This window comes from Ruditapes philippinarum, unplaced genomic scaffold (genome assembly GCF_026571515.1).
Source record: "Ruditapes philippinarum isolate M1 unplaced genomic scaffold, ASM2657151v2 ctg4305_1_1_1_1, whole genome shotgun sequence".
Classification (NCBI taxonomy): Eukaryota; Metazoa; Mollusca; class Bivalvia; order Venerida; family Veneridae; genus Ruditapes; species Ruditapes philippinarum.
The window spans coordinates 28,610-46,690 of record NW_026854672.1 but is presented as its reverse complement, the minus strand read 5'-3'; the positions used below and the strand labels follow the sequence as shown (position 1 = coordinate 46,690).

At 30.9% G+C, this 18,081-nt stretch overlaps 1 protein-coding gene across 6 annotated transcripts in view; it reads right to left on the bottom strand.

Annotated features, from left to right (window-relative positions):
• Positions 1-849: 849 nt before the first annotated feature.
• The window catches only part of LOC132740720 (uncharacterized), a 41,895-nt gene continuing 24,663 nt past the window's right edge, over positions 850-18,081 (bottom strand). For 4 of the 6 annotated variants that reach the window (XM_060728687.1, XM_060728686.1, XM_060728684.1 and 1 more), the window contains exons 2-3: positions 2,940-3,559; positions 850-1,390 (exon numbers count right to left, since the gene is read on the bottom strand). In XM_060728687.1, the coding sequence (XP_060584670.1) occupies positions 955-1,390; positions 2,940-3,502 (999 nt within the window). In that variant the 5' untranslated portion in view covers positions 3,503-3,559 and the 3' untranslated portion in view covers positions 850-954. Of the gene's footprint in view, positions 1,391-2,939; positions 3,560-17,759; positions 18,019-18,042; positions 18,068-18,081 lie in introns of those variants that run through there. The other 2 variants (XM_060728689.1, XM_060728685.1) reach the window with 2 other exon arrangements.

Sequence of the window (18,081 nt, the reverse complement as noted above, 5' to 3'; positions counted from 1 at the left end):
AAGAGGTTATTCTTGTACAGAGAGAGAGAGAGAGAGTCGCTCTGCAGAGGTTACACTGTACAAGGAACATAGAGATTACCACATCGGAAAACATAACAAAATTATATTATGCTAATGAATTAAATTTGATATAGGCTTTGTTAACACAGATGATGTCATACCAATGGACAATACAGAATATTTTATGAAGCAAAAAGCAAATCTAAATATGACTTTTAAATTCTGTTTTTTCTCCTACAAACCTGAGACTTCATTATCTAAAGTCCTGAATGACAGTTATCAATTTTTTGTTGTTGATATTGTTCTGAGAGTATCTTTGATAGTCGGCATAGTTACAGAATATATGAAGTTATCTTATAGAGTAGCACATACATTATAAATATACCCCCCCCCCCCCCAAAAAAAAAAAAAAAAAAAAAAAAAAAAAAAAAAAAAAACACCATTCAAATCTTTTTGAAAAATGATAATAAATAATCCGAGACAAATTTTGTAATTCATCAAAAGGACGATCAGTTAATAACATCCCGGTATTTTCTGTCATATCCCATAATCAACTCACTCTTATTTTCTAGGATTTCATTATTTATGGATAGTTAAATTTATTTTCATGTAAAAAAGTATCACGCCAATTTTATTTTTAACTTCTTTCCATCTTTATTTCAAGACCTTCATTTGCACTTGATCCGCAATCCGATACCTTTACACATTTCATACTTTTCCTTATAGTGAGTTATATATACATGTATATTCATAATAATAGTCCATTCCTTTATCATCACATCACGCGCATGTCATGTGACACGAACAATTCTAAAAATAACTTCTTTTATTAAATAGTCCCTTTTACTACGCTGTTATTTGTATCGGAATCACAGTCATTTAAGTCGTTTGTGGAAGGAACACTTTTGTTATGAAAATATAATCCCTTCTTTTTGAATAATCAACAGCTAAGTTTCACACAATCACCGTCTCATTCTTGTTCTGCTCGATTGAACTTTTACTTTTGATATGAACTAATCCGCCTTTGTCCTGCACCATGTAAGATGCATGCTTTATTAAGTTTTGTTCCTGTTCATTCACCATATTTTTAATCCGTTCAGTTGCTGCTAAGAATTTGAAATCGTCTGCTCTTTCTTGAAGTTTTATCACGTGATCTACTTCTATGACGTTTTTACCGTGTAGAGATTCTAGAGGGGCGGTGTTTTTCGCAATTATTTTACCGACTTCCGTTAAAATGGATTTTGGATTAGTTATAGCTTCATCGTCCGATAAAGATTTCAAAGTTGGAAAATGTTTACTTTCACGAAGTTCTTTATATGTACAGGGAACACAGATACAACACGAATTGACGACGCTGTAGAATGACGTCACAACCTCACCATGACACAGTCTGAAATGATAGAAAGAACAATTATCATACACAAGCTTAATTAAGATGTATCTGGAAAATGCACAGTAAGAACCAACCGTCAAAACAGAAAATATATGTGATACTTATAGTTCGTGTTTTTAAAAATATTGAATTTATTAGAAATTATTGCTACCTTGTTTCTTTTCTTAAGAATAACTTTTTTTCTAAATTGCCAATATGTCTTGCATTTAAAATAAATACCATTTTATATTTAGATATTGAGATTTTTAAGCCGATGCTAGGGGCCATTTGACTGCTTAATAATTTCATATACACAAATCAATTATTTGTTTCCTCTCGTCATTTAAAGAAGATCCTTCATCCAGATGAAAGTGAACGCTTTAATAATCCAAGCGTTTAGAAGATAACGCAGACGAACTTGTAGTAATCTAGGTCGCCAAAGCGATATATTCAGTCCATATATTTCAAAATAAAGAATAATTTTCCTTTGTTCTAAATGTCACATTTACATATGGAATTAGAAAAAAAGAGCTGACTTTGCAACAATTTATAAATGTAAGTATAAAAATAAAAACAAAACAGCAAAAATAACGACCGAATTGTGTCAACGTCGTTAATATTATTGCAAATGAAAACGCCTTATAATGCTAGAATAAATATATATAATATATGATGTTAACAGGATTAGGATGTATTACCAAAAAGGCTCGACTGTCCATTCATTACGCTGTTTAATCAGTGATATATTACACAAAAAAGAATGACGTAACTATAGACGAAAAAAGATAATACCAATAAATCTCTTCTGAGAAAAAAAAACTACTTAATTACAAATGCTTTACTTGCCGTCAGATATTAAAAAGAACAAATTAATTTATTTGTTGTTTGCATTTTTATTGAATTGAATAGATATTTGATGAAGTTTGAGAACTTTCATAACAAACTCTTTGCCAAACGAAATTGACACGTGATGAGTAAATCTAACATTATAAGTGTTTTCCTCCTTTATCATTATTGTAGTAAATAGAATATTTCTCCTCCAAAATTAAAAAATGCACCGTTTGCTTTATATTAATGAAATAGATAAAACAAATGGTGGGCGTATCATTATGATATTGCAAAAGGATTATGGTCTATAAAAAAGTATATTTTGCCGGTGTGTGTGTAGAGAACAAAAACTCATTTGTCTTCTTTAAGCCATATAAATGGGCTTGACAATCAAAGAACAGGAGACAATAAATCCAAGCTTCATGCCAGGACATTACAGAATTAATATAGGAATTAATCTAAAATATGACCTATCTGAATGCCTCCTGCAAAGATCATTTCTTTATACAATGTCTGCAACTTGAAAATTGTACCGGTCACAAATTGGTTAGAATGTAAAACTACAAATTTGTCTGGTGTCTTTATATTCTAGTTGTGAATGCAATCAAATACTTATTGAATAAAAAGTGTCAAGGTTTCGACTAAATATTTCAATCAAGCCTATATCTTGGCGTACGTACGTGTTATGATTTTATTTCAAAAGACATACCTTTAAATGTAAGCGATAAAAATAACATACCTGTAGAAATAGGGTGCTGGCAACTGGGGACGTATGTGACTCACTCTTAATTGGTTAAACTCTTGTAGCACCTGCAGTGTGCCGTGATTTTCATCACACATGTGACACCCACAATTTGTGAAAGTCATGGCTAAACTCCGACTCTGCACGGACTCTTGGCGCAATCGCCGTATTGAAAATTTAAGTCCATCAAACTTTTTCACGATATCATCAAAGTTTGATAACAATGTTATATTGTCCACGTCATCTATATTATATCCCATAGAATCGCCGGGATCAGCGGTGAATATTCGGTTAGCTTCCTTACCGCATAACGGACACGCTAGTTTAGAGTCTTTCGACGGTGACATGCTCTTGCGGATACATTTGTGACAAAGAACGTGTCCGCACGGGAATGTATCCGGGGCTTTACCTATAGAAACCTCGCGACAATATTCGCTGTCGCTAACTTTCCTGATTTGGCGACCACCATATGCACTACTTTTGGTGGAATATATTGGTTTCAATGTGTTATTGTTTTCTTCTAGCAACTGTGGCATTCCGTTTATTGGGCAGCAAGTCATTCCACTCAGGTATTTGTTTCAATTAGTTGAACATTTTGTATCCTAAGGACATCTCACCTGGAAATAATAGAAAATTCATGTAAAATATTAAACAAACGAAACAGAATTAGCTGATTTTTTGTTTGTTTTTGATGGGTTGAAAGTCACATCGACATAAATGACTTTCCAGCTTTACTGGTGGGAGGTGACCCTATTGCCCCTCCGTGCATTATTTCAGGCACAAGTGGATACCTGAGTAGAACCAACGACTATGTAAGTACGGTGGGTAGTTAACAAAACGTCGAAGGTCTACTCACGTGTCCGCTCGTGGCTAAATGGACTTTAGCAATTACCGAAAACTAATCATTCGCGATTAAACATCATCTACAGGTATGAAACATGGCCGCGTCCGGACAATGAATCATGCAAAAATGAAATCATGAAAGAGGAAAGTATGCAAAACTGAATTAATAATCTAGCATAGAAAGAAGCTTATAAGATATTTGAGCCGCGTCACGACAAAACCAACAGTCTGATCAGGATCCATGCTGTTCGCTATCACTTTCTTTACTTGTTATATACAGCATGGATCCTGATCACACTGCGCGGATGTGCAGGCTGGTCTGGATCCATGCTGGTCGCAAACCCATTATGTTGGTTTTGTCGTGACGCGGCTCATATTATAAAGGACGATACAGAATTGTTCATATTTAATATGCAAATTCTGCTAATTTCAAGAAAATGATGACGACTTCCATTTAAACTGTTACCGACCGACCGTAAACTAATTAATTCACGCTTATCTGCAAATGACAAACATTTACGTTAGAGAAAACAGCCTGAGATCTTTTTTTTGTTCTGAATTACCATCTTTAATTTAAGCAATTTAAAAACGGAAGCATTAATTAAACAAGTGCAGCATCATCAGTAGCAGAATGTCTTTCAAGATCGATGCGCTATGATTATTTGAGATATCTGCAAATTAAATCAGTGCCTAAACAACCTTGGTCGCGTCTTGCGCTTGATAATAAACATCAATCGTTTGCACGTCGATGTCGGGAATTGATTCTTATAAAAGAGAAAAATACTTAAAAAGCCAGTTTGGTCGTGTATTTTCCAGTTAAAGCCAGTATATTAATAATACATGCATCAAATACAGACATCTTGTCTTTTATTCGGTTTGTTTTCGCAACTTATTGATGTGTATTAAATATGTTCAAACATTTTTTTTTTCTCACCAGTAAAGTACTTCTATGATGATTTTATATTCACAAAACATATCTCTTTAATTGCATTTGTCACTTAATGCTATGTTAACGATTTCGCAAACATTTAATTGCTATCCATTACAACGTAATTTTAAGCATATAGATAAGTTATAAATAAAATATCATCAACATTTCTAAAAAACAATTTAACGTATAAATGGCTTCTTGATAATATACTTCAAAGATTACTTTAATCATTTTAAATTCAAGTTATAAGTGGTATCATACGCATATGGTTTCACAGGCAATAAAAAAGAAAGAACGAATTAGTTTAAATGATCTGGAGTGATTATTTTGTGTATATAGAAAACGAGTTCATCTATATTTTTACTTACTTCTATAGCTTTGTTTCAATTTATTATCTCCAAACTGACATTTTACAGGATTACCTACTGTCAAATTGCATATGGAATGTTTCCGTCATGTTTTAAAATTGAAAACCAGTCAACGATTTTAAACATGGCCGTTGCGGCACCTTCTCGGACTTATATTTTTGCTTATGAAACCACATGCCTACGAGTGGAATGAACAAATGTTTATTTGTGTTGTCAATATCATTCCTTCAGACCAAATTTTCCGCAAAAAAAGTCCGGGACTTCTCTTCTATATTTGAAATAGGTACCGTTATGATATTGTGATTATTTTTCATTGTTAATATTTTGTCAAATTAATAGACCAATAAGTTACAACATCATTAATTCTGTAACGCTGATTCTTTGTTAGATTCATAGATATTAAGCATATAGCGAATATCTTTCTTGTAATAACTTATTTTTCTGACTTTGTTTTTCTAAATATATTTCATTTATGTTTTATAAATTAATAATCATTTTATAAGTTGTATTAACTAAGTTTCAGTATTCATATCACTTCCCTCAGGATCATTTGACTGTTTTTTATATCCAGACATAAACAAAAACACAGCCGCTGCGGACGTATCCTTTCCGCAAGATTTCAATTCTCGTAATGATTCAAATAATGAAATTAGCGAAATTACTACATTGAACGAAAAGAAAATACCATACCGGCAATTCCCGAAACGACACATCATTGTTAATCCTAGACATAATAACAATCTTATTTGCCATAATACTAAATAAGTCTATTTTCACAAACAACGTGATTCCTTATTCATAATAAAATATTAATCTTACAAGATAAATAATTTGCGGCCGACCAGACGAAAAGAAATGCTCTCTCTATCTCTTGTGTACGTAGACATCTAATTTTGCAATCTTATCATCATATCACTTTGTTTATTATAACACACATGTCTGAGGCTGATGAAAGTACAGAGACGTGTCTTTGCCAACGAATTTTCTATGAAAAGTAGGATAGGACATATGTCCTTACATTAAAATTACACATTCACTAGTTTCTCGACATTCCACCTGTCTGTTTAGAGACTATTTTCAAACACATAGCTAACAAAGAGGAACGTCTGCTTATATCAATATTGGCGGGTAAATTTGTTAAAATGATCGAGCAGCTGACTTGGCCAAAACCGAATACTCCCACAAATAATTGTTAAAAATAAGCACTAATGTTTCTATATTAACAGGTTATTAATAACAAGCGGGCACCGGAATTGTTCCCCAACACTGCCCAATTCTACATAAACATTAACTTGAAATAATGGTACCAGGCCTCGAGGTTATAAAAACATTTTCCTGAGTTCAGTCTCAAATCTCAGGATTTCCAGTGGTCCTTTTACATTCTGTGCCAGTTTCAGACCAATTAAATACATGATATCTGAGTTTGAGCTAAAGAATTTCTTTATAACCAAAAGTTTCATACATGTACACCTAAAACGTAACAAAAAGCTGTTAAGTTAGAAAATTATAATCATGTCAATCTTCACGTTTGTTTTGTTAATTATTATACCAAAGCATTTAAGAGATGACCCTATAAAAAGTTTCTTCATTTTGAAGAATAATTTATCCTTTAGCCATCCGTCCAAAAGATTATTCTTTACAAGAAAACAACAGCTTTTTCTTTTATCCAATCAGTACCTAATCATATTTTCGATGTAAAATAAAATCTAATCATTCCTTTTTAGTTTTTATCTACATTAAATTAGGAACGTACATATTATAAACAGCCCTGATTAAAACTATAAAAGTCGATTGTATGGCAAAATCTAATTTCAAGTTTTAATTAAAGTTTAATGACAAAATAATGGGGAAATTACGTGCTTGTTTTATTAACTTCAAAAGCAGAAGCTTCCGTGTCAAATCTAAAAAAAAGGAACTAAATCGAAATTGATGGACTTGATATATAGGCAGATCAGCCATATTTGTCTTTTAAAAAAACATTTGTCTAAGTATGTAATCATCAACGTTGCTTCAAATAAATCACCAAAATTACCATTGTTTTGGTTTCAAAATAAAATTATTCTTAAAGAGGCAATTCCTTGGTAGGGTGCAAAAAATAACAATAAATGCAGCATCTGTCACTACCCTGTAGCACCGGCTGAAGCATCATTCAATTTCCAACAACAATCCTCTATAACAACGTTAAGATAGAGTACGGTGAAACTTTAGATACAACTGCAAACGAGCACATTACATTCATTTACTCTTATCATGTAGTGGGGCGGGAAATTGAGAAAATAGTGCAAATGGTGATACAAGCATGAAACTTTCAGGAAATCCTCTTTAGACCACGTAGATTTCAAAAGTGAAGTTGGCCCAAAAATATCTCTGCTCATTCAAGATGGCCGCCATTTTCAAAATGGCCGCCATATAAATTTGAAGTACATTAATAGCTCATTCGGTTAAAATTTTTGTAACGACCTGAAACTTACACCATAACATGTATAAAGTGTCTCCTTTACAAAAATTCAAATTTTACAAAATTCCGCTTTCATACCTCTGGTCAATCCAAGATGGCGTCCAATATGGCCGCCAATTTTATGCAAACTTGTTTTATAATTTCTATAGTATAATTTAAAGCACAGATTATGTTTATTTCGATAAAAAAGTGTTTCAACATATCAGAAATTATCAAATCATATGTAAATCATAATAAAAGTAAAGTTTTTTAAGTTTATGTCTAAAAAATATCTTTAAAGATATCAAGAAAAAAATCTCATTTTTCGAATATTTCTCTAATTTGGTTTCCTAAATCTATATGCAAAATAAAAAAAAGTTACTTTATTTCTTATTTGTCATTCAATTAAAAATAGGGGTTTGTTGTTAACATGTAAGAAAACCATAAAAACTGTAGGTCTTATAGTTTGTCAAAGTGGGTGGGGTAAATTTATCCGATAATTATAAAAGAAAAACAACAAAATTTGCACTGGTACATGTAGTTTGTTTCTATTTCTTCGCTTTTTCTGTTAATTCTTATGCAAATGTTCCCTATTAAAAAGCATTCTTTATTGGAAAAAGGTATTTTTGTCTTTCTTTGGTTTATACAGAATTTATTTTAGATTGATTGTGTAGGAAGCTATAAAATATATGTCTTTCTTTATGTCAAGAAGGTGAGATAAAATATCAATAAATGCACATACATTCATTAGTATACACTCACTTATTAAATTTGGTTGCATGATATTACTTGTTTCATGGAGCTAAATTTAAGATGGAGAAGAGACTGTGACGTCTCACAGTTAAAATCAGTATCGGCGCAATTGTGTTTCCGCAAGTTATCATGTGATGCGAGATTTTGCGAGATATAATGCATCCTGGGGAAAAGTAGCCAAAATACCGTCATAGTGAATTCCCAGAGGTAAATCAATAAGAAAGACTAAACAGTTTTTACTTATATAAGAAGCAAAAGTTATTTTTTTTCTAAAACGTACAAAACACACTTTTCCACTTTTTCATCTCTGATGAAAATCCATGTCAATAATTCACGGATATGGCCGAAGTTTAACGATAGCGTGAAAATCGGAGACTAGCGGGAAAGCCCGATTATCACTGAAGCGCACAAAGGATTGTGGGTCTAAATCAGACTCTTGTCTATTTTCGTAGTTTCCTATCCGTTGTTTATATATCTGTGCTCAATATCTTGATATTATTTATTAATTGTTAATTGTAAAGATATATAAGAAGACAATAAATCAACAAATATGCTTTAAATAGCAAACATGCACATAAATAAGGTTGTCCATTAACGCATATTATTAAACTCCTTCACAATTTCATATTGAAAATATTAAAATTGCTTTAAAGCTTACTCAGTGAGAAAATGATTTTTGCATATAGTAAATATAAGGCTACTGTCACATCATCTCATCTATGTGTTGTGAAACAGATATATCAATGATATCACCTGACCTACATACAGTTTTTGATGATTTAAAATAAAATAATTGTTATTCATAAATTATTTTATATCTATGTTTTATTTCAATAACAGGGCAATGATGACCCTATATCACACACCATTGTTGGGAAAAGGTCATAATTTTTTATAAACGTAGGTAATTTGGCGTATCAATTTTGTCATAACATAAGATTTGTGAAATATTTGTATTCGGCTGCTTTAAAAGAAACAGCCTAATCTCCAGTTTCTCAGAATTGTTTCTCATGAGAGGATTTAAATATTAGGAACTATTAATATTCCTATATGAGTCCATATAAACTTAGTCACCCCTGGTGCATTATAAATTTTGACCATCTTGTCCATGATTACTCAAATATTTGTAGAGTATTACAAGATTATGATGATACATGATTAATGTCTATAATCCGGGTAGTGTAGTTTTAGAGAATACAGATTTATTACATAAGTCTGTGTAAAGTAAATGATACCCATTTCAAACCCATTTTAACTGCAGGAGCATCGTACAATTTTATGCATTTAGTTTAACACTAGAAGTTTTTATTGTGTTTTCCTATACAAGTCAGTCTATAAACTCGGGGTGGCTCTATGAGCAAGATTCATTTAATATGTTAAAGACACAAGATGATGGTACATGCTTAGTATCTATGTTCTATGCTCTGTGCATTTTGCTTTTTGAGCAGACTTTTAAAACATTTTTACTATGTAAAATCTATGTACACAAAGTGACGTAAAGAGCGCTTTATGTAACTTTTAAAGAGGTATTTTCTACTTGACAATGTTATACCGGTATGTTGAATATCTAAGTTCTAGGCATTGTAGATCTGCAAAAGAGGACTTACATGTGATTTCCTATATAAGTATTTCAAAACTAAGTGCCCCATCATGCTCCTGCAGTCTAAAGTGGCTTTCCCTGGTATGTTACTTATGTTTGCATATACTTAAAGTTTACAGAGCAGAAAAATTATCATGAAACATCACTTTGTGATACCTCTATAAAAATTATAAATTATTGGCATAGGACCAAATCACTAAGTTTATATGGACTCATATAGGAATATAACTATATAAGAGTCTTTGTGTGAAACAGTTCTGAGTACCTAGATATTGGGCATGTTTCCTTTAAGCAACCTTTACAAAAACTTCATAAATCATACCTGTATGTGGTGAAAAAAATGATACTCCGAACATGATCTTATCTTACTTCTGTATTAAAGAGTTATGGCAATTTTTCTGCAGTGGATCTTAGGTGAGTGGTCTAGGATTGTTTAATGAAACTTGAATAATCTTTGACAGACAGTTAATTTAATTTTCAAATCATCAGCAACTATAGGTGGGTCAAGCGATACTATTGATATACATATAACACTACACATAGATCATATGACGTATCACTTGCCTTAATTTTACTTTGTATCTTTTGAAAATACCATGTCTAGATATGTTATTCTATAAACAGTGCTAATTCAATTATACTTAATTACAATGATATAACTTTGAATCGTACTGTAACAAGCCTTCAGTAAGACTATGATATCTCATGCAAAATTCATTTTTCTCATTGTGTTGGCTTTAAAGCGATTTTTATCTTTTCGTAGAGATATTGTGAAGGAAATAATTTTATTCGTAAATAAGACAATATATATTGCATGTTTTGTTGATATATATTCAGTCTTCTATCGTTACAATTAACTGATAATATTAAGACTATTGACACAAGTTATATCTTGCAAACAAATTTTATAATTGACAGTATACACATGAATGTATGTCCATTTCCTGATATTTTAGCACACCCTCAAGACCTGAATGAAGACAAAAACTCCTTAAAAAACATTACTTTTTAACAGTGAATATTTTCCTAAAAATTCATAGAAAGTTTAACAAAAAGAAAGAAATTAAAATTAACTTTCAAACTTTGTTCTTGTTTTTCAATTATCAGATAAATCAACCCCACCCACTTTGACAAAATATAAAACCTACAGATTTTATGTTTACAATAAACACATAATATTAATTAAATATCATATACACTAAAAGAAACTAAGTAACTTTTTGAGTTTTAAACAATGACCTATTAGAAAACCATGTTAGAGAAATATGCAAATATTAGCACTTTTTCTTTAGTATTTTTAACGATATTTTTTGGATAAACAACTTAAAAAGTTTGACTTACACTCTGGTAAACATATAATTTGATTATTTTTGATATGTTTAAACACTTTTTATCGAAATATGCATAATTTGTGATACAAATTATATGACAAAAGAGATATATCAATTTTTGCATAAAATCGGCGGCCATATTGGAGGCCATCTTGAATTCTGAAGAGGTATGAACGCGGAATTTGTTCAAGATTTGAATTTTTGTAAAGGAGAACATTTATACATGCTTAAGTGTAGGTTTCAGGTCTGTACAAAAAATTTCACTGAATGCGCTATTATGTACTTCAAATTTATAGGCGGCCATTTTGAAAATGGCGGCCATCTTGGATGAGCAGAGATATTTTTGGGCCCACTTCACTTTTGGAATCTCTATAGTCTAAAGATGATTTCCTGAAAGTTTTTTGCTTGTATCACAATTTGCACTATTTTGACAGGAGAGACCTTATTTCCCGCTCCACTAATGCAGAAGAATCTTAAATGGACTTGTCCATTTTTCATTCTTGACAAAACCATTCAATTCATCATTTTTTTTTTTTGAAAATTTCATATAAGCTATAAAAACAAAAAGGAAATAGCATCCAAAACTTTCTTTTGATTCTCTGAGGGAACTTCAAAACAGGAAAATTCAAGATACAATCATGTAATACTTATAAAGTTGAACAAAAATATCATTATGTTTATAGAATTTGAAAACTTAACAAAATTGTTGAAGTCTACGTATGTTTGTAAAAAAATGTATTTGTTAATATCAAATTAAATTTCACAAGTCTTACGGTGTGTTTCAATGTCTGAAATGAATAAACTCGTCAGTTCTGATTTTCACTCCATTGCTAACACCAAACTTTATGAAAATTGAACGAATATCAAATATTGAGCAAAAGGTATAACAAGCATCTTCAAGTCGTAATTCTTGACACCTCTGTATTTCTTATTTTGATATAATCTGTCCAATCGAAATCTGTTTATCTTTCATTTTAGACATCAGATTTGTTAAAAAAAGTCTTTAAATATTCCAAGATGTAATTAAAATTGGACGCTTTCAGTGCGGATATTTTCACCTAATATTTTGACAGTTCAATAAATATATCGATCGGTGTTTTTCGTAATAACAAAATCTCTCAACATTCAAATCTCCTGCACATAAGGTATAATAAGACCAATTTAGATTTATTATAACGGTAATTCTATTGTTAACCTTAAAGATCAAACAAAACTTATATAAGTTTATATACTTTTCCCACCTAGCTTTAAAAGTTTTACTCCTTGAGTCCTATCAAGTGTGTTAAATCTAATGCTTTAACAGTTAAAATAAGTGGTCTATAAGAGATTACGAGCATTGAATGTATTGTTATACTTATTTGACATAGAAGCTTAATTAAAACTTACGATTTTTAAAAATACCAGGGTCTTAAATCTGCTTGCCAACTAGTGCATTCTGGTTGCTATCGTAGTGGGTTCAAGACCCTCTAAGATTCAAGATTCCAAAAGTTGAAATGATGGCAACTAAAGGATAAAAGTCAATTAATAGATCAAAAGAATTAGTGTTTTTTGTCCATCTTTCCTAGGGCCTAAAACTATATTTCATCAGGAGTTAGTAAATGTATATAACATACGAACAATAACGAGGAAAGCTGAACAAACGATTGGTAGATAAATAAACAATCATGGCAAGAAATTGTCAAAGTTAAACCTGCGCCTTATTTATAACAAAATGCACATTTTCATGAAAAAATTAAAAAAAATATGTCTATAGTACTCGTCTAACGTATTGTTAAAAGTATGACACCTACTGTTTTATATATTATAGAAACTTCGTACTCAAGTTCGACATGTACCTAAAGAGCCAAACTGTGTTAGTTACAAAAATATATTTGTTAAATGCACCAACAAGGTCGAAAAAAATGAAAGCAATATATTATAAAACAAAAAGTCACATTTTTTTGTTAAAAGCACAAACAAGTTCGAAAAAGTAAAAGCAATATAATTATCCTACAAAAATAGTGGTGGTCTACCTTTCCCATCACGTACTTGAACTATTCAATATCAAAGGCGATACCGAGCATTGTGTTTAACTTGTTTGCAAAGTCATGTTCATTGATGTACTATACAAAATCATAACACCGTGGACCGTTAAACGTTTTAATATTTAAAAGCGAAATTGGTTATGTTAAAACTTATAACATCTAGTTAACCAAAAGGTATATTACAAAACATAGAAAACTATGGAAAGAATGAAATTTATGCTAATGATCGACCTTCAAAAATATATTAAATTTTATAAATCAATTCATTGTGAACATACATGTATAGCATTTATTCTGCAAACCCTGCTACATTATGAATAATATAAATACAAATACATTAAGTTATCTGTGATGTTGAAACTGTCGTTCTCACTTTAATTGACATTGTATAATATCATTTTGTTCAATGTTGACATATTTTCAAAACCGGTCTTTTTTCTCATCACACCAAAGCACAAATATTGACAGTTGTTTCCCAACGAAGAATAATATTTATTCAGTTTGTGACCAGTGGCTGACCTAGCAAGAACAGATGTTCAAAGTAACTAGGTTCAGACGGTTAAAAAAGTGTTAATGACTCAACATTTTAAACTAATTTTCCCTTATTTGAACTTTAATTATACACTTTAAATAGAATTGTTCAGTTTAATTCAGTTCAAATTGTCATGAATTACTTGATGGTACAATCAATATAAAATATTGGTCATTACTTAAGAAAATAGTTACGATATAAAATTAAATTGTAACATTTCTATGCTAACGGAAAAAATTACTTTGGCGGAACAGTATTTGTTTAAATCTATTGCTTTCAGATTAGGTATACACCGCATGGGTCTACATCTTATGACAATCATCATCATCATCATCATCATCATCATCATCATAATCATAATCATAAAAGCAGCAGCAACAACAACAACAATATAATAATAATAATAATAATAATAATAATAATAATAATAATAATAATAATAAAATAATAATAAACATCGTCGTCATCGTTATCATAATCATCAACATCAAAGTTATCATTATTAACATCTTCAACATCATTATCAACATCAGCTTAAAATTTAGTCTTCTGAAAGCTTTTTTTCGAATTAATTCAATATTTGAGGAAATGATATAAAATAACACCATCAAGGATGAGCCTTATCAAATGAGCGCTTGACTAGACACAAATGATTTCACTAGAGTATATATCTAATGCATATCATCTCCCTGACTATATGTATTGTCAAGCGATCAAATGCAAATAACTTCCTTTTATTTCTGACTCAACAAAAAGGTTAAATGCGTCATACATAGCTAAACATGCAATGTCCTCTTTAGAGAATCATAAACAACAGACAGCACAAGATGGCAAAACACAACATGCATTCCTACGTAGTTTTTGACAATGAAAACTTTCATGAATTACCATACGTACATGAAAGCAAGACAAAGACGTGATTCTAGTCAAACGTAAAAGTCAATTTAAAGAAAACACTTAAAATTGTTTGATATTTTTTTACAGAAAATTCTTAATATTAGTTTTGCAACAGCCTACTCGAACAAACCTTACCAATCATCAACGTGATTGATAGATCCATATTTTGACCTTTAATTTGAATATCAATAGATTTAACCACAAACATGGACATGTGCTCTTATGTTGACAAATATGTTGTGGTGAAATTTTTATTATGTCCACTAGTCTGATAATTAGAATAAGACGGGTTAGGGTTCTGTGCATTGACAACAACACCCTAAAAGTGCATGTATTGATCATTTTTATTATATGTGTTAAAAAGCCTTTTCAATCTGTATGTAGGCTTAAATATTGAATACTGCTTAAGCCGGTGCTACGGGGCGTGACCGGTAACTTGCCATTTCCAGTACCTTCATTAAACAGTCTCAATCAAACCGAGTCTGCAACATTTTCAACTTTGTCGTATTGGGCGTTCTTTTGGGATTTCGTTTTTCTCTATTTTTATATTTAAAATATTTTTTTACTAAATTGTGACCAGGAGACATTTACAATTAATTTTCTAAATATATATACTTACGCATATTTTACATGCAACAGTGTCAAATTAAACCCAACATATTAACAAAATAGCTGCCATAGATAGAGTTACTTATTAATTATGTAGTTAAAGTCTCGTTCAAACAAGTTCATCAACAACTTTGCTTTGGTATGTTTACATTGTCTTCATTAATTATTTACTAGGGCTCCCGTTCAGACAAGTAGATCAACACATTTTCATATATAAACACCTTATATGAATACAGAAGGTGAATTAACGTCACCTTTGCAGACGACAAACCTTGTCATATCTGGCTGTCTATCAAAACGAAATAGAAAAATATAAGTTAGTATTAAAGCTAGACATCATAAATCTCTTGTCTACAGTCCGACAGTAGTGAAAATAAATCTGAAGAGAATTACAAGACAGCGAAACAATAATGAAACGCCATATGAAATATTTTTGTTATATTATGATAGGCAATCATCATCATCATCATCATCATCATCATCATCATCATCATCAATCATCATCATCATCAACTACAACAACATGAACATCATCATCATCATCATCAACAATATCATCATCATCATCATCATCATCATTATCAACACCATCATCAATCATCATCATCAACAACAACAATATCATCATCATAATCAACAACAACATCATTATCATCAACACCATCATCTAATCATTATCATAATAATCATCACCATCGTCATCATCATGATTTAAGGATAAGTAACAATAGGACAACAACAACATCGAATCAAGTATATTTTCTTCTACGGTTTGTACAGCTATACGCATGTACTTAATAAGTTGTTTGAATTTCTCCTATGTTTAACATATACGCATGATTTCATTCTAATGTATGTTGATGCAAATGTCTTGTATATGAAATGACTCAGTATACTCTTAACCATTATCAGTGGGTTTAAATGTTTGCTATGATGTAGTTAATTATTATCAACTACCACGTTAGGTTTGTACTTTACTCTTGCTTACATTTATGACGACTTGTTTGTGCCAGCAGTATAGATCCGAGCAAACTTGCACATCCATGTAACATGGCCTGACTGTTAAGAAATAAAACCTCAGTTTGAGCATTTTCTCTTTACAACATCACTATTATTGACCATGGACAGTTCCAACTTCTAGATAGGACAATCCAACTTTAGCATGGTGAGAGTTAAAGAATGATTGATATGTAGTAACTATAAGGTAATTCCCATTGGTACAATACAGTTTCCGAGTGTCTTCACCTTTAACCCATTGAATTTGTGTAATGGACATTCCCATTGAAAGTTAAAGGATTTTGAATATCAAAATACAAATATTGAACGACCAAAATCATAGAGCCTGGTCAAACTGCATGGATATTCTGGTCTTTAAGTGGTAACAAAGGCCAGTCGATTTTAGTTTTTAGTCAATAGATTAAAGATGAATCATCAACATACTAAAGGGACACTACAATCTTGACACATTGATTACAATAAACAAAAATACATTTGACCTTCTTTACCCATTCATTACGTTTTTCTGAAGTGACAAAAATGTTTCAAGACTACTTGTACTTTAAAATGACACTGAACATTTTAAGAATACACCCGACTGTTTGAAATTCGGTTTTGGGTGACAAATTTATTAGTAAATCTACAATGTAAATAAACGAATTCCACGATGTCGAAATTTAATCATACAAACTGGTAAATTGACAGTGATTACTTTAGTGCAAGCATGTATTTTTAACTTATCAGTTATAAATTTAAAATGTCAAACATATCGTGGGTTATAAGACAGATAAAAACTCACTTTTGTTATAATATATGTGTTTTAAATAGCTCGTACACCTACGTTGGCTACATTTGTGGGGTAAGATAAATGTCACACGCCCATTAAAGTACAACCATATTTCTATTTTCTGTTTTGGGAAATCTTATCACGAACAATTTAGATTGTAAAAATATTGTCGTTAAATCGATTGACGCATTGCTCATTGATTGAATATTTTACAAGTGAGTTATATACAGTACTAGGCGTTTCTTGAATAGTATTAACTATTAATGAACTAAGTCAACTATAATCTATTACGGTTGGCAAAAACCTTTTCCCCCGAAAACACACATACAGAAAATCCCATTTCTTTTCATGTACATGTGGCATGAGTGCAATTAAATTACTTTTATAGTACTGGTAAAACGGGTCATTTAATGAATTCAAACTAAATATTTAATTTATTAAAGTTATTTAAATAATTATATTGTAATGCATCTTAGCTATCAATCATGTTATATTAATATACAAATATTTAGTTTAAACATATTTAGTCTCCGAGTATATACATATCAACACAATACGATTATAAAACAAGTCAAATCATAATTATACATGTTTCAAAGGAAAGGTTTAGAACGGAAGACATAGTCTTATAAAAAATATTCTCCTCCAAATATTTGAATTATATATTATATACATGTATAAACATCATTATAAAGCTCAAAATACATACATTTTCCCATGGCTATTATTCCAGTATTATCATTTAAAATCGAAACACTTTTTCAACAAATGCACGCGCATTAACGTTTATGATTTTGTAATCCTTATTAAATCCTATCAAATATTTTCCAATATTAGATACCCAAACACGTCAATATCCTTTAATACGCTTTATAGTTTTGTCACGGTTTATACGCAACTTTCGCTTTTCTCCTTTTATATCAAACGTAACCTTATATAAATTGACCTTGATGAAATACTGGTTTTACTACATGTAGTCCCCGTAGCTTTACCTGTATCTGCTTGTATTTTATCACATTTTATATATAGCA